This window comes from Pelophylax lessonae (genome assembly GCF_965119305.1).
Source record: "Pelophylax lessonae genome assembly, chromosome: 5".
Taxonomy (NCBI): domain Eukaryota; kingdom Metazoa; phylum Chordata; class Amphibia; order Anura; family Ranidae; genus Pelophylax; species Pelophylax lessonae.
The window spans coordinates 62954687-62973084 of NC_138772.1; the positions used below are offsets into that span (position 1 = coordinate 62954687).

An 18398-nucleotide genomic window follows, 5' to 3' on the forward strand; every position below is an offset into this window, starting at 1 on the left:
ATACCTACTCATTGCCTCCCACTATGGTTTTTCGTTACCACCAGCTTAGTCATGCTATGCGGGCTCAGTTTCAAGGCCCTGTTATCTTGGAATCAGACCCTTTGGAGAAAGGGTTAACGTTCAAGGTAATAGGGAAAACTCTCTCTGCTATATACTCTATCCTTTCAACAGATCATAGTCGGTCTCTTGAGAAAATCTATAATAAATGGAAGGACGATATCCCTGACCTGACGGTTGAAGATTGGGAGGACTCGGTTAATAATTATATCCCCTCAATGATAGCGGCTAGGGATAGATTTATACAACTTAAATTTTTACACAGAGCATACTATACGCCACAACGTCTTGCTAGGATATATCCTATGAAAGATCCCTCCTGTGCCAGATGTGGGCATGGAATTGGTACTTTTATACATGTAGTTTGGTCATGTCCGGAGCTGGCAACCTTTTGGAAGGCCGTGACAGATACTATTGGGGAAATTTTTGACATTACGATTCCCTTGGACCCAAAGGTAACTCTACTGAGTAACCTTACACAAGTGGGAGGGGATAGATACGATAAAATGTGCATTATGTATACCTTGTTTTACGCCAGGAGAGAAATCCTTTTGCGATGGAAGCTACCCGAACCTCCCACCCGATCAACCTGGATAGCTGCCGTTACTAAGACACTTCCATTCTACCGTTTCACATACGGTAGTAGGAATTGCCCAAAAAAATTTGATAAAGTGTGGTCAGCTTGGATTGATGCTGTAGGCGTGCCAATCTCACCTGTTCCATAATGACAGAAGTAGGAACTTATTAAAAATATTTTTTTTTTTTTTTTTTTGTTGTTGTTGTTGTTTTGTTTTGTTTTCTTCTTGTGCAGAGTAATGTAATGTAGTTGTAATTACTTGTTCTGTTTATATGTTTAATAAAAGAAAAATCTATTTGTTAAAAAAAAAAAAAACATGTTTAGATGATTAGTCACCTCTCCTTATACCTACCTGAGCTCTCATTTAATCCAGTGCTGTGCCCGTCTGCAGTTCTTTTCTCCCCTCACTTCCGGGTCTTACAGGCTTTGTTAAAGCAGCAGCTATCAATCAAAGCCATTGATAGGGTCGGGTATGAGCCCATTCGAGGACCCCTTATAGAAAGTGGCTTTCTATGGGGGTACTCGCAGGAGAGGAGGAGCACTGGTGGGGGACCCGAGAAAAGGCGGTTTGCGACCACAACTGTGCAATTCTAAAAAACTTCCCTTTAAAAAATGTAAAGTATAACTAGCAGCAAAACTTTTTTATTTTCCAATAGAATATAGAGGGAATAGAACACCTGGCGGTTATTTATTGCAGTCTGTGCCCACTTTAGGGAGAGTCACTCTCTGTATTTGTTCTATTTATCTTTATAGCCAACAGTGAACACTAGTTCTGTTGACCCTGGTGATGAGGGATTTTTTTTTACTTTGGAGAGATTTCCTGTTTTTTCTTTTCTTTTGCTATTAAAGGTAAATGAGAGATCTGGGGTCTTTTTGAGCCCAGATCTCTTAATAAAGAGGACCACTTATCCTCAATAAAGAGGATGTTTACATTCCTTGTAATAGGAATAAAAGTGTTAGGCTTCTTTCACACGGCCGCTCCGTGTGAAAGGTCCGCTGCGGGACTTTTTTTTTTTTTTTTCCACGGAGCGGATGACATTTCTGTCATCCGCTCCGTGTGCCCGCATATCATCCCATCAGTTTGCGGATGATATACGGACATAATGTAAGTATATGGCACTGCGGATGTCAGCGGATGACACCGCTGACATCCGATTTTCCTTCCTTTCCGTTTTTTACACGGAAGAAAAAATGGGGTTCTGTTCCATTCGTAAAAACGGAACAGAACTGAAAGGAGGAAAATCGGATGTCAGCGGATGGTATTCCACTGACATTCGCAATGCCATTCACTTACATTATGTCCGCAAATCATCCGCAAACGGATGGGATGATTTGCGGACACACGGAGCGGCCGTGTGAAAGGAACCTAAAAAAAAAAAAAAAAAAAAGTTAAATAAATAATAAAAGAGGGAAAAAAAAAAATTTAAAAGCACCCTAGCCCTTGCGGGCAGAAGCCCACACATACGTAAGTCGCTCCCGCACTTGTAAACTGTGTTCAAACCACACATGAGATATCGCCACAATTGTTAGAGCAATAATTCTAGTGATAGACCTCCTCTGTAACTCTAAACAGGTAGCCTGTAAAAAATTATTAAAACATCGCTTATTGAGATTTTTAAGTACCATAGTGTGTCGCCATTCCACGGTCCGCAATTTTAAAGCATTACATGTTCGGTATCTTTTTACTAACTCTTTCACATTATACAAAATATTTTGGGCTAACTTTTTTTTTTTTTTTTTTTTTAATTCATCAGTGTATTTTTTCCAAACAAACTGCGTTTGAAAGACCGCTGCGCAAATACAGTGTGACATAAAATATTGCAACAATCTCCATTTTATGCTCTAGGGTCTCTGCTAATGTTTGGGGATTTGAAGTCATTTTCTAGAACAAAATACAGATTTTTACTTGAAAACAACAAATGTCACAAAAAGGCCTTGTCCCTTGTCTTAAAGTGAAAAAGTTTTCAAAAACCGCTGACAGGTAGGATTTTTATAACAGAAGAGGCCCTAGTGGTCTCTCTGGTCATAAAAGCCTCTCCTGGCCTTTCAACGGTAATGTAATATGAACCCCTGTATGCGCGGCTCAGACTAAATTAATGGGACCTGCTCTGTTCCGCAGTGAAGGGACTCCCATGCACATGTATGGAAGTGACATTCAAGTGGTCGGAGAGAGCGAACCCGGAAGAAGGATCAGGTGAAGATGGAAGCGCCTGGGACCTGCTTGAGCGGTGACAGGTAATTCTGCCATAGGATACTAATATGTAGTGCATATAGCGCATTATGGCACCAACCACCTGGGGCCCACAAAAAATGTAGCAGAGTTTAATACTGCTTTAAACCGTATTTGAAGGTACAGTTACAATGTAAGAAAACCATGCATCTATTACCGCCAACAAAATCAAAATGATTTGGCTTTCAGGGCCAGTTCATACCACATGCAGTCCATTGCATTTTTTTCTGCATCAAAAATGCATGGAAAGTAAGTTACATGGTTGCCAATGGCATACTTTACCCCAGTGCGTTCAGTTCCAGAAAAAAAAGTAGAACATGCTGCATTTTTTCTGAACTGGACTGTATTGGAATGTGGTAAAGCACATTAACCACCTCCTTCCAAAGCCTATTCGACCACTTCACTCCTACATGTAAAAATTTACTTTACTTAGAAACCCCAAACATTATATATATATATATATATATATTTTAGCAGAGACCCTGTAGAATAAAATGGTGTGTGTTGCAGCGGATTTTTAAACATAGTTTTTTTGGCAAAAAAAAACACATTTATGAATAAAAAAAAAAAAAAGCAGTAAAGTTAGCCCAATTTTTTTTGGATAATGTGAAAGATGATGTTACATCTAGTAAATAGTTACCTAACATGTCACACGTTAAAATTGCATCTGCCCGTGGAATGGCGGCAAACTACGGTGCTTAAAATTCTCCATAGGCGACGCTTTAAACGCCTTTACAGGTTACCAGTTTAGAGTGGCACAGGAGGACTGGTTCTAGAATTATTGCTTTCGCTCTGATGACAATACCTCACGTGTAGTGCGATCACCATTTACAAATGCGTGCGGGAGTAACATATGCGTTCGCATTTGCGTGTAAGCATGGAGGGACTTTCAATTTTTTCTTTTTATTTTATTTATTTTATACAAAACATTTTTTTTGTTTAAACTTTATTGCTATCACAAGGGATGAACAACATCTCTTGTGACAGCATGGGCCGTGACAGGTCCTCTTTATGGAGAGATTTGGGGTCTATTAGGCCCCAAATCTCTCCTCTGGCCCTCCTTGCAGCCGATCTGACCGAGATCGGTCCGATCGGCTGCTTCTTTGGCCGCTGGTGGCCAGGTAAACAAAGGGGTGGAACCGGAAGTGACGAATACTCGTTGCACCCGGTTTCCAGGGTTGCAGAGAGAGGGGAATGACGTCAGTTCCTCTCTCTCTGTCCCAGGCAGCCATCGCCGCCAGCCGCATCGCTCCCGGCCTCCGCAATGGGATTGGAGAGCCCAAGTGCAGTGGGAGGGGGGTGGGATCCCCTTCTGCTACCTGCAGAAGTGATCGAGTGGCTAATTAGATTACGTCTGCCTTCTACTGACTTGCAGGCTGAAAATAATGGTACTGGGATGATACCTGTAGGGGCAGGTATTATCCCGGTGTAACCACTGAAACCCAAGGACGTACGGGTACGTCCTTGGGTGGGAAGTGGTTAAAAATGCACCGGAATGCACTGGAACGCATCAAAAACGCACCAGAACCCAGTACAGTGAAAAAAAAAAAACAGGAAAAAAGAAGAACAAAAGCATCTGGAATGCATCCGGAAAAGCATCAAAAACGCACTAGAACGCGTTAAATACGCGCATTCAGAAATGCATCCAGAACGGATCTGCAGTGTGTTTTTTTGGTGTGAACCAGCCCTCAAACCTTAATATTAGAATGTAAACAGGTTGGTATATTTGGATTGGATGTACAAAGTGTGCTTAGCGTTGTGTGATAAAGCGGTCTCTGCAGTGCTGTAGGGACGGCAGTGGCTGTCCAGGGTAAGCGTTCTCTGAAACTGTCCAATTAATCTAGCATAAATGCAATTTCATGTTAAATGATATCGACTGCCGCAGGCTCCCACGCTTTGCTTACATGACTGCAATCATCTGATAAATCACCTTCACATAATTACCAACACTTAACAGTATTTTCCAGAGACATTTTCATTTACTGCGTACAATGTCTCTTCTCTCAGTGGCTAATTGGAAGGACAGGGAAGTGTTGGAAAGGTAGGGGGTGAAGTGTCAGAGCAGTCCTGAAAGTGTATCCAATGCAAAAACTTTTTCATTTTTACTTTTACGTAAAGGGTTGAACCTTTGAAGGGTCAGAACCCTTTTCAGGGGTTTGTAGCTGTACATGGATCGAAATTCAGCTGGTTCAGTAGGGACAGGCCAAATTTCAATCCATGTATTGGCAGGCTGGTTGTACCGTGTCTGGTTTTTCCCAAACGATCACAGCCACCAGCTACTAATGTGTGGATGGGGGAATTGGTTCACTTTTTTTTCCCCTTCAACCTGCTGGTTGAAAGAAAAGCAAAAAAGGTTAATGACACCCACAGCTGTCATCATCGGAACTGGATAAAGGGTATACCTAAAGGACAAATGATGAGATTAAAAAGAAACCGTTGAGTCCAATCAATACTGGAAGAACAAATCCAGACCCTTATGACAAGATTCAAGGAAAAGGGATACAAACAAGACAAATTAGAAAAGGTGAAAAGAGAGGTTGACCAAATGGATAGAGGAACATTATTGGAAGATAAAGTAAAACAGAATAAGGACTATGGACTTGCTTTCATCACAAATTATAATGTCCGACACAAGGAAATTGAACAAATTATACAAAAACACTGGCATCTACTTCTAAGACACGAACAACTAAAATAAATTCTTCCGGAATGGCCAAAATTTATCTATAGGAGAGGTCCAAATCTGAGAGATAAACTAGCCAAGAATGTCCCAAACCCCCCAAAAAAACTGTACACTTTCTTTGACCTAAAGGGATTCTATACCTGCGGGAGATGCAAACCCTGCAAAACAGTTAAAAATAGGAAAAAAAGAACATTTGAATTTACATCAAACACTACCAACAAAACCTACAAAATTAAGAGTTTTATAACCTGCCAAAGCACACACGTCACGTATTTGCTGACTTGCCCCTGCAAGTTACAATACGTGGGACGCACCACGAGGAATCTGAAAACACGCATTGGGGAACACATAGACAACATAAGAAAAGGCTTCAGATACCATAGTGTTTCCAACCATTTCCAGATAAAACACAACAGAGACCCCACTCTACTCACATTCTGTGGAATAGACATCATTGAACCTCACTGGAGGGGGAAAAATATGAGGATTGCAGTTTCATGTAACGAATCCAAATGGATCTACCAATTATCCACGTTACATCCCAAAGGAATTAATATTGATATGGATATAAACTGTTTCATATCAAATCCATAAAAATATATATAAAAAACACACAAAAATAATTAACCCGCTCAGGTAGCCAAACATGCATGGGGAAATAGTCAATTAGGTTCCCTTTATTTCAGGAATATTTTTTCAATATTAACATTATGTGAATCTATATATATATTTTTTAAAATACCGTCCTGTAATTTGATTATATATTAACAGCCATTCCCTAATTAACTTTATATTCACAATAAATATTTAGATGTTTACAACACTGTTCATAACTATTATTATTATTTATAATTAATTAATTTTTTAATAATCACTTAAACATATTTATTTATTATTAAGGCACGTCCATTCATTTATATGAGATCATAGAGATTGTCATTTATCCACTTAATCACATTGTTAATTTATATATTGATATTTCATATGCTTATAATTATTTAATCTTTGGCTATTAATCTGATGAATTTTTAACCATTATTTACCTGGTGATATTTATGACAGAGTTTAATATTTATCCAGGGCAATTTTATTAATAGGTTTTTTATACATAAATATATCATTTTCAAAAAAAATATTTTACCATGTTTTAATATTACGATCATCCACTGTTTATTATATACATATTTCTAATAATTTAATATATGTATTGTGCGGCTGCCAATCCACCCTATTACCCAATACAAAATCAAATTTAGGGATACATTCGAGGGAGATTTGGCCAAATCAGTAATATGGGGACACCTCCGGTTTCTCGGCTCCTTCCGGTTGCGTAATTGCGGGCGGAGATAGGGGCGGAACCTTCACTATATCAGCCCATACCTCGCTATGCCTTCCAAACTCTGAGGACGTCACTGGAAGTGACGAAACGCGTCAGTTTGGACCGCATAGCGTCATCACATCACGTTGAGGTGGAGTGCAAGCCAGAAGCCAGCCCGCCACTTTGCGAGGAGGACGAACAGCCAACACTGCTAGACCACCAGTGATGTTTTAACCCTTTTTATGCTGATTCTTACCCGGTATATGGGAAATAAACTACTTTCTTAACATTATTACACTATTTGGAGCTTTCTTTCTCCTTTTATACCACAACTGGCCGATTACCCCGGAGCCTAAAGGAGCCATCAGCAGCCCATAGGACCACTAAAGAGGGAACCCATTAAGCCCAGGGGGCTTTCTAAGCGCGAAAGGTTCTAATGCCGTATGGCATGTAGGACCCACTTGATCTGGTAAGTGATCCAATCTACTTACTTACACTGCAAAGGAATTGATGTCACGGCCAATCATGCCAGAGCACTTGCACCTTCGAATTTGAAGATACACTTTCACTAAGGACTTTACCATTCTTTTGAGCACTGAAGTCACTACTTATTCTGGACTATACATTAATATTTTAAATTTTTTATTTTTCTCCTATTGATTGGAATTTGCTTTATATATTTATTCACTATGCACTATTTTGCACAATAATTTGTCATTGAGAGGTTTGATGATTTTATATTCATTTATATTTATAAGTTATTTGATACACCATGTTTGACTGACACCATACAAAGAGTGGTATAGAAACTGCTATCCACCAGTTATTCTCAGCAAGTGCAGTATTTTGGTCTTCTACAAGACCATTCAAAAGGTTAATGTATGGCCATCTTTAAGGAGATTTGCTCTACTTGTCCTGGGACTATGAAAATCCAAAACACCAGAACACAAATGGAGGGGAAATCTTTAAACTGGGACACATATTCCAGTGACCACTTATCTAAGAGGGGATTTCCTTCAGAGAAGCTCTTTCACGTCATACTGTTCCTATAGAACAGAAAGCAAAGGAAATCCTCCATAATGGGACACAGCAGAAAAACTCAGATGTGTTTTACTATTCCTTACTCTTTCCAACTTTTTTTTTTTTTTTTTTTGCAATACTGGTATTAGAAATTATTGAAGAATAGAAGGACCTATGCAGTTCAGTGAGAATGAGACTTGGCAACTGAGATAAGACTTAGCGGACTGGAGTGGGGCCTGGCTTTCTGTGGCCAAATGCTCATGTGCTTCTACGTTGGTATTGGGTCCCTGACTGCATTGCCCATGCCAATCCATCCTACAGTGATCGTTGTTTCTGGGGTAGTGGCCATCAGGGTGATGTCGTACACATATGGTGGAAGTGCCCTGGACTAATTGGCTCCTGGTCCAATGTATTTGGCCTCCAATGCATGTTGTTCTATCTGCCCATAGAAAAAGAAGCCAAGTTTGCCTTATTACATTTTCCAATTCCGGGCCTCTTCTCCTATCAGCGGAAGCTCACTTCCTATCTATTTTTGTCAGCCAAAAGAAGAATTGTGCCCAAGCCTGGAAAAAAACATCTGTCTCCTTTCAGGGGGTGAGAGATTGCATGACCACGTTGATGCTTAACGAACAGATGTTAAGCATTCACACTAACTCTAATGCCAAGTTCCTCAAAATCTGAGCGCCATGGCTGTCATATGTCTTTTCTACCCTCCCACCAGCTAGCTTGGGCCACCTGTGACGGACAGTTCCAATGCTCCCAAGCCCTTACCTTCTTCCCTTCTCTTGGCCTCTAACCTTCTGGCCCTCCCTTCTCCCCTAGACTACCCTATCCTTTCTCTGGCTCCCTACTCAGTAGGTGCACAAGCTCCTTTCCTTTAGCTTCACCATCCTGCCTAACTTCAGTCTGGTTTCCGCTCCTTTTTTCCTTATTAGATCTGTATAGGCTGTATATTGCACCACCGTATGGATATTGACCAGCCCAGGGGATGCCCCGTTGTTGTGGGGAACCTCTTCAGGATCCCTTGGTCCTTATGGCTTCATGAACAAGTCTATTTACTGTTGTTGCCTTCGCTCTCATTGTTCCTTTTTGTTTATTGCCTAATTTTTGCCTTCCTTGGGAGCAAACTTCTGTTACAATAGTCAATGCTAGCCCCTGCGTGGATTAACTTTTGCATGTTAACTACTTGTTAAAACCAAATAAAAACTATTGAAACAGAAGAATAGAAGGACTTTAGGAAGTCTCAAATTCTTGCTGGCTAAGCAGGGTGCCAGTAGCAGCCTGGAACCTGGGACTAAGCCACTATCAGAAAGCCACTATGGGAAAGCCTCAGGATGTTACAAAAACACTGGAGTTTACAAAAGACACAATTGATAAGGTACACCAAGGGCCCAAGGTATTGGCAGATAATTGGCTATACATGGATTTAATTTTTTTGATTTCTTCTAAATATGCTAACATTTGTTCAATGGGTGGCCCTGTCAGTGCCAGCCAGCTTGACAAAAGTCGATCCAAGTGACTTTTGTTGAAGGAGCCAGGTGTAAAATTCTTGGCTGAAGAGTGCCTGCTTCTAGTCACATGCAGGTACTCTTTAGCCATTGGTACCAGCTGTCAGAATACAATAGCCAAAACTGCAGATTTGTCCACTTAGGGAAAGTGAGTTACTTCAATTGCCTATCCCAGGAGGGATGGCCAGCTTAAATCTAAGTTCACCTTTTGGAGCATGTTACATGTTACATGCATATTTAGGGTATAACGTGCAACATGCCCCAGCACCAGTCCCCGCACCTCCCTGATCCCCCTCTTCCCGAGACAGTGGGCAGAGGTTCCTCTCTCTCCCCACATTAGCTGCCACATTTGAAAATGGCGCAGCTGTTGCAGGGCTCCATTTGTACAGCCACGTCAGTCATTCATAGGAAACTGTGAATGAGAAAGTCCCACCTTCACTAAGGCAGACAGCTTGTAGTTCTCAATGAAGTGCAAGGCACTGATGAGCACCTTCATAGTTCATTCATCCAGTCCTGCAGCTTTTAAAGGGACAGCCTGTATGGAGGTAGGTGAAAGCTGTAGGTCTTATCTGCAGGAGACTGATACTGCACCCACGATTCACCGATCACAAGTGCAATGCTTTGCAGGCTCCTGTGCATGAAATAATAAACGCACATTTTTTGCCAGCAACAATATGTGCATTTATTACTTTTTGCAGAAAGGTGAACTTAGTCTTTAAGTCCACACAATATACACTGCAATTCCTGATAACAGATTAAAAAAACAAAAGAATAGGATGACATCACAGAAGAAAGAATAATCATCCTCTGAAACAAAAAGAAGCAATACTGACTCTGTACTAAATTAATAAACAAATATATATATATTCACTACATTACCAAAATTATTGGTACGCCTGCCTTTCCACGCACATGAACTTTAATGGCATCCCAGTCTTAGTCCGTAGGGTTCAATATTGAGTTGGCCCACCCTTTGCATCTATAACAGCTTCAACTCTTCTGGGAAGGCTGTCCACAATGTTTAGGAGTGTGTCTATGGGAATGTTCGACCATTCTTCCAGAATCACATTTGTGGGGTAGGCCTGGCTCGCAGTTTCCGCTCTAATTCATCCCAAAGGTCTTCTATGGGGTTGAGGTCAGGACTCTGTGCAGGCCAGTCAAGTTCCTCCCCCCCCCCCCCCCCCCCCCAAACTTGTCTATCTGCATAATTTGCAGTTTTTTAAATTGTACTTTTTTTTTTTACTCTTTTTGCCCGACCCTTCCACTACCCCCTCCACTGCCATTCTCACTTAGGCAAGAATGACATGTGCCTGATCCCTCAGCCTCCTGGGATAGCATATATGACATATCCCATGAGGATGCAGGAGTAGGGGGTCATCAGAGACTAGCTACCTGAACCCAGAATAGGCAGATGGCTTCCGATGACTGAGGAGGACTATGAGGATGATGAGGACCCAGGCTGCTGCACCCGATCAGCGGATCACTGTAAGGCAAAGCTGGAAACTTTATAGCAGGTAAGTATCTGAAATGAGGACAACGCTGCATATAAGTAGGAAAAAAAAAAGGGGCAAGTGAAGTTCCTCTTTGAGAATGTCAAGCTGACCCTTTAGCGCACAGCGACATAATAATATTTCCTACTTTATAAAGGCAGTGCTGTACTTTTAAACCATATTATGCAGTTATTAGGCACAGTAGAAAATGTGTTCTGATCAATATTTTAACAAGAGGAACCCATCGCTCTTTTCTTTGATCTGTATAGACATAATGCTAATGGCTTTGGAGACGGCAGTAATTTGCATTTTCCATTCATCTCCAGACTTGCGGTAAAGTTGTCAGGATCGCCGTTCTCCGACTTTCCACCTCCCACCGCAGCGCGATCCCCCATCTCCTACAGAGACTCCTCCACTCAGACGCTCTCTGTACTTCTCAGTGACAGTCCTTGCTTTGAATTTACAGAGGTGATGCGAGTTCAGCACTCACACCCTAGCAACACAAATCTTCAGCGGTAATAAGAGGTCTCATTTCTCCTCTCAGCAATACACCAATTGGAATTATCCCCCAGAGCATCAAAAGGGCCCGGTTCAATCTGATTCTCTGGCACAAATTTTCCTTTGTTTTATTTTTCCTAGCTTTTATGAGGAGGAATTAGCTGGAAAAAAGGATATCCTAAAAAAAAGAACTTCTCTTCTGAAGCTAATAAATGCGCTATCATTATGTAATAGCAGCTTGAATGCACATTTTATTTGTTTTAGTGGAACTCTGGTATATTTCATGCAAATACTGACTTTTTACCAGTTTACGCTTAAAGTATCATTAACCGCTTGCCTACTGGGCAGTTTTACCCCTTCCTGCACAGGCAAATTTTCAGCTATTAGTGCTGTTGCACTTTGAATGCAACACTGAATCCAAATGAAATTGTCATCATTTTTTTCACACAAATAGCGCTTTCTTTGGGTGGGATTTACTCACCACTGGGTTTTATATTTTTTGCTAAATAAATGAAAATTATGAAAAAAAAAAGATGCAAACCGGTAATTATTCTCCTTCACTAATGTACTCTGATGAGGCTGCACTGATGGGCACTCATGAGGAGGCACTGGTGGGCATTGCTGAGGAGGTACTGATAGGCAGCACTGATGGGCACTGGTTGGTGGCACTGATGGGCACAGATAGGTGACGCTGATGAGGAGGCACGGATATGGCACAGATTGGCAGCACTGATAGTCAGGACACTGATAATCAGTGCCCTGATTATCAGTGTAGATGTCCCTTTCACACAAGCCAGTTACGGTCTCGCCGATAACCAGCTTGTGTGATTGGACACAGCTGATCACGTGGTAAAGGGCTGCTATAATTGGCCCTTTACCCTGATCTGTGATAAGCTCTGTCCAAAAGACACATTGATCACAGAGCGCGCCTGGTGCAACCTGCAGTGGGTGCGGTTCTGGGAGGGCGTCAATACACCCCCTCCCAGAACTAGACAATTGCGCTGTAGCCGGCATTCAGCTATAGGAAAGTCAGGAAGTGGCTAAACCCCATAATATTAAAAACTATCAACAAATGGTGTATAACATGCTGTTCATACTCACTTGGGATTTGTTTTCTGTATTCTGCAAAAAAAACTTGGTTGATCCTGCTGTTCTCTGTCTCCCCCTCCCGTCCATGTCTCCACTGCTGTTGGGGATTTTGCAGAGCACTGTTGGCAGCTCTGCACATGAACAGTTTTCAGTGAGTTTTCTTCCCTGAGCATTTCCTTCCTATCACATCTGAGTAGCCAATGTGACTATAGAGTCAAACATTTGAGTGTATACACAGTGGTAAATGACAGCCCACTCCCTCCCAACTACTCCATATCCCTTAAACAGCTAAATACAATAGGATGGATTACATCTTGATTAATGGTGGCTTCACCTCCCTGTTATTCTAAGACACAGGCTGGAGGGGCATAACACAGCCTGTGACTGGCAGAAATCTGCCCACACCATGTTATTGCCAAAAAATAATAAAGATTTGATTTCAAATATATATTTGTATGACAATTTAAAACAGTTTATTGATATTAATTATTTTTCCTCTGCATTCCAAAGGCTGTTTTTTTTTTTTTTTGAACATGTGACTAGCAGCAGAGGACTAGAAGCTCCTCCTGCTACTGTTTCCCTGCAGACAGGCTGGGAAAGAGGTGAGTTATAGGACAGCTGTATTTCGAATAGGGAAAAATTTAATGTTTTTTAAAAAAAATGTAAATAATTACAGTTCCACCATCTATATACAGCGGTTTTATTACGATTAAAATCGAACGCCTGCAACAATTTGTTATTTCATTCTGACTAGATTGGGGATGGGTTAAAGCAACCTTTCTCATTCTTTTTGTCCCAGAAGAAGCCCTGAAATAGTCTTCAGGTCTTGAGAAACCCCTGCTAAAACCAATTCATTGGGAAGAATGCTCCTATTACAGATTACTACAGTTACAGACAGCTAAAAATCGGTGTCTTGTTGATGGCTCTGCTAAATGGTGTTGACCCCCAGAACTATGCAGGCACCATGAGGTGGGAGGTCAATCAGCCACAGCTCAAAGAAGACTTACCAACCTCTGGAGGAATGCTAGGGGGTCCATGGACCCCTGGTTGAGAATGTCTTGGTTACAGTCTCGATTTTTTATTTGGCTCTGTGATTCCCTCTCATTTGCTGTCTTTTTCTAACTAAAAACAACTGTATCTATAGTTTAGGCATTGCAACAAGTAATCTATATATTTTTGAAATAGTAGTGCAAGCATTAGTAAAAAAGATGGTACATGCCTGACATATATCCACACAAATCAAGCAAGTTTGTAAATATACTTCATCTGCTGTCCCCTGACAGATCTACTGGAAACCTCTATAGTTCGGTAAATTTAAATTTCTTGCCTGGTGGCTAATACAGACCTATGCACATCTTCAAGCAAAGAATGGCTGTATACATAGAGTTGTAATAAAAAAGGCAACCTCGGCATTCCCCCATATGCACACAATCTCATTGAGGAGCATTGAAAAGGAACATACAAAGAGTATCTATAAATACTCTCTTATACAACTAAAATGCATACTGTCTGCCTTGTCTTCCAATATTTGGGATTTTTCTTTTATTCAAGAAGAGCTGAACTCTAGAAACGATTATTTAGGCCTGCAAGCTACTGTCTACGACCCAGCTAGGCAAGAAGGCTCAGAGGTTTTTGTTAAGGAGTACATTTGTTTTAAGTTTGCTAACAGTTTTTGTGCAATCCTATATTTTGTTATATATTTTATAATTGTTATATTTATTATATTTTGTGGACTAAAATATAGAATATAAAGCAGGTTATTATTTAGCTAACATTGATTTATTGGTGCTGTGGTTTGTGTCTTGTTAGGCTCGACAATCGTCATTAAAAGTACATATAAACAGCATGTGGAGTTGGAATGAAGAAAAAAGAAAAAAAAAAAAGCTAAGGCCCCAAATTGCACAAAAATGCATGCACCGTCGCACCTGCATAGGTGTGAACACAGCTTTAACTTGCTAAGCTTTAAAAATGCAGTACTTTAATCGGGTCAAATACTAAATACACTTTGGACAATTCCTGATAATTGACAAAAATTCCAGTGGTCGGTGACCCAGCTTGACAAACTTCGACTAAAACATTGAAGGAGCCAGGCCGAAAAAAGTGTAAAAAAAAAAAAGTCAAATAGTGATTGCAGCCAATTAAGGGTGCTGGCTGCCAGAATACAATAGCCAGCAACAGAAGATTCATCTGTCCACTCTGCTTAGCATGAGGAATCCTTTCATGTATGACCAACTACATTGGTTCTCCTATTTCTACATACTACTCCCTAAAGTATTGGCATGCCTAGAAGAGCTCCTTCCTTTTATTCTAATTGCCCTCCTTTCACACACAAATCCAAGACTTCTCCCAGACTGCTCTCCTACTGTGAAACACCTTCCCTCGTACCAGTAGACATTTCCATAAGCTCCAATTCTTTACACAGTCTCTCAAAATGTACTTCTTCACACTAGCATATGATATGGCATTATAGCTACTCAACTCATGAGATAATTCAGCTTCCAATAGGCGTCACACATATTTTTGTACTCACTGTAAAGTCATTTTGTCCATTAGTTCACTGGAGGACATAGAAGTCTATTCTCCAACATGTGGGTATAGCTCACACCTCTAGGGTTTCCATCCGTCCAGATTTGATGGACAGGATCGGATCGGATGTCAGCGGACATGTCTCCACTGACATCCGATGCCCCATAGACATGCATGGGGGGACCGTTCAGATCCGTCAAAAAAACGGACAGGCGGATCTGAACGGTCCGCCTGTGTGAAAGGGGCCTAAAGCATAAAAAACGAATTTAGCGACCAAATTAAAGGATGTGCTGCAATATATTATAATTTTGTTTTTGGGTTTAGAGGCACTTAAACTAAACAAAAATACGCTCATGAGCATGTGCATGTAAAGCCAATAGCTTGGACTGGGACCTTTTTGCAAGTGGGTTTTGCATGGTAATGCAAACTCAGCTGGAAGAAGATCAAATGCAGGCCAGAACAAGGTCATCCGCAGGTCAAATGCACCTGTCAATATATTCTGAATAATCTAAGAAGGGTCTCAAATGTGTGTCAAATCAATGCCATCAACATGAGCCCAATATATTAACACAGGTCCCTATATTTATATATTTCCTGGTAATTGTATTGTTGTACTAAATTGTACCAGTCATATTGTCCCATACAGTATGTGCTGCTTTTTGTGCTGTGGAAAACTGCTGCCCTGTGAATATTAGGAGAATAGTAATAACAAACAGGCAGGCACACCCACTACGCCACTACTACACAAGGCAAACAGCACTGACACTATCTTCCAAACGATTACATTGAGAATCTGGGATTATGGTGATCTTGCTGCTGGAGACCCTTAAACTGACCTAGAACCTGAGTGATGTCTCCCACCGCTAAGATGCGGATATCATACCATAGACAGGTTGACCTAATTATAGTGTATGGTTACTAGAGTTAAAGAACATTTTTTTTCTCATACTCACAGCTGGTCCTGGAGTTCTACAATTATGTATTCTAGCTGTTCTTTCTCCAGCTTGTGGTTCACTTCAAGGTCCTTAATCCTCTGTAGTATTAACTTGTTTTGAGATACTGAGTCCGATAGTTGAACTTCCCGAAGGCGGACCAATTCTTCAAGATAACCCTGAAAAGAGAACAGTACAGATTAATCACCTCGGTGTTCAGGATTGCATCTTGTTGATCAGAAGTCCTCCAACATAGGTTCATCCTACACTTTACTATTGCAATGGCTATACCGAGGTGTATCCATTTTCAGGTGACTGCGCAAACCTTTCGTCACTGAATGTACAAATCTTAAATTCTGAGAAAAAGTGAAGGGCTGACCTAACCCTTTTGCCACCCAAAGCTGCCTTTTGGTTCATTAATGTGATACTGTAGGTTGCCTCAACATCCTATAGAGAGCTGAAGGCCTGGCAAGCCATCTTTCTCAAACTGAAATTTGCTCCTTAAGGTATATTTAAAGCCATTTTGGTGAATGGGTTGGAAACCATTTCACCTAAGGGTACTAGAATTTCATGTCACTTTACATGGCCTTCCGGAATGGCAGTTTTACTTTCAAACTTCTCTGGTGTGAAAGTCGCATAAAAAGTTACTGATAAATGTTGAAATAATGACTAAAAAATATTATCATTTTTAAAAATACCAAACACATGCAAACTTTACACAGGATCTCTCAGCTCTGAAAAGGAGCGGGTCGGGAGCTGAAGTTACATCAGTGAGGAGATCTCTGAGAGCTGATTGGAGGGAAGGGACACATTTCCTTCACACAGCACACAGGAACAGAGCTGAGGCTGTCAGTCACAGGCTAGGCCCTTCCCTGTTACCATTTTTTTCTTGGTGTCAGAAAAACTCATCTGAGGTGACTCATGCTTATAGCAGAGGAATGAGGCAGCGGATAGAAATGACACTTAGTGCTCTGGATTGAGACAAATATACACTATAGAGGGATATGCTTTATTCATATTTCATGTCTGAGGCTTACAACCACTTTAAAAGTCCATTCTGGCTGCTGCTATAAACATTGAATTTCTATAAAGTGTCTAATGAGGAGAGCCAGAAAAAAAAACATTTAAGATACCGAATAACCAATGACTCAAGAAATAAAATACTGATTCATAAGATATAGAAGATTACAAAACGTATTAATGTAGATAAACCCTTAGCTGGAATACATTTAGGGACATGTAACATCCGGTGATAATTCTTCAGTGTCATGATTGCTAAGAGACTGTATCCAAGTGTCTATGGAATCACTTCCTTGCTAGCCGGGCCATTGGATATATTGCTTTTTTTATTGCCCCACAGTGTTTATGGCCAGCAAGATTTCACAGAGATAAGTGAAAGGCAATAATGTGACTCTGCCATGTGGGATTTCCGCACAGGTATATCTTACGTCTATTGCATTGCAGATAAGTGGCCAGAGCTGAACCTGTAGGTCTCCTACAACTTGTGTATATCTCCCCCATATTGGCACTACATACTCTGTAGCATTTACATTTTGTAGAGTAAAGTAGGGACTGGCCATAGAGGGTTTACTTTGATGCAGTTGGCTAGCTTAAAGAGGAAGTAAACCCTCCTCTGACACTTTTACCTATAGGTAAGCCTATGATAAGGCTTACCTATAGGTACTGTAAATATCTCCTAAACATGTACTGTTTAGGAGATATTTACCTTACATGCAGCCAGTGACGTCACTGGCGCATGCGCTCTGAAGCAACGGCCGCTGGTGCCGTTCCTTCAGAGTCCCGTGCCGTGACCGTCTGCTCCCGCGTACGTGCGCGGGAGTGACGTCACCACGGCTCCGGCCAATCAGATGGCCGGATGCCGCGATCCCGGAAGACGGGCGACTGAACATGTCGTCCGTCATAGAGGTGAGCGGTCGGCACGGCGGGGGTTCGTTCTAAGGTAAGTATTGCATAATGAGCTAGTATGGGATGCATACTAGCCCATTATGCTTTTCTCTTTCAGGGTGAAAAAGAAAAAAAAAAAAAAATATTTGAGTTTACAACCTCTTTAAACATGTATTGGAATGTATGTTTTTTTTTTTTTTTAAAGTTTGCTAGTAAGGGTTTATAGCTATGTGCACAGGGTTCATACAGAATTGTAAGTATCTGCCATATGTGAGTTGCATGTGTTACATTAGCCTCAAATTCCTAGAATACTGTGGATCATAAACAACTGACTTTTTTTGTTTTCTAATAAAATACTTCTATCAACTTTTTGAATCCTTTGTTGCATCTCATGGCTGCTGAACTCCTGCAGCTTCTTTGCAGATATCTTCTGTTTACATGCAATTTTGAGAGCACTGCATGGCATTTCCAGATGGTGACCACAGTAGACCATGCCTGTGTCATGTGTGCCACTTGTAAACTTCATCTAAAGCCCTTAGGCAAGTTGACCATGCAGAAGCTCAGT

General features: G+C 40.9%; 1 protein-coding gene across 2 annotated transcripts in view; it reads right to left on the reverse strand.

Moving 5' to 3' along the window:
- RUNDC3B (RUN domain containing 3B) overlaps positions 1-18398 on the reverse strand; it is a 356443-nt gene that overhangs the window by 51209 nt on the left and 286836 nt on the right. For both annotated transcript variants that reach the window (XM_082258735.1, XM_082258734.1), the window contains exon 8: positions 15950-16107. In XM_082258735.1, the coding sequence (XP_082114861.1) occupies positions 15950-16107 (158 nt within the window). The remainder of the gene's footprint in view (positions 1-15949; positions 16108-18398) is intronic.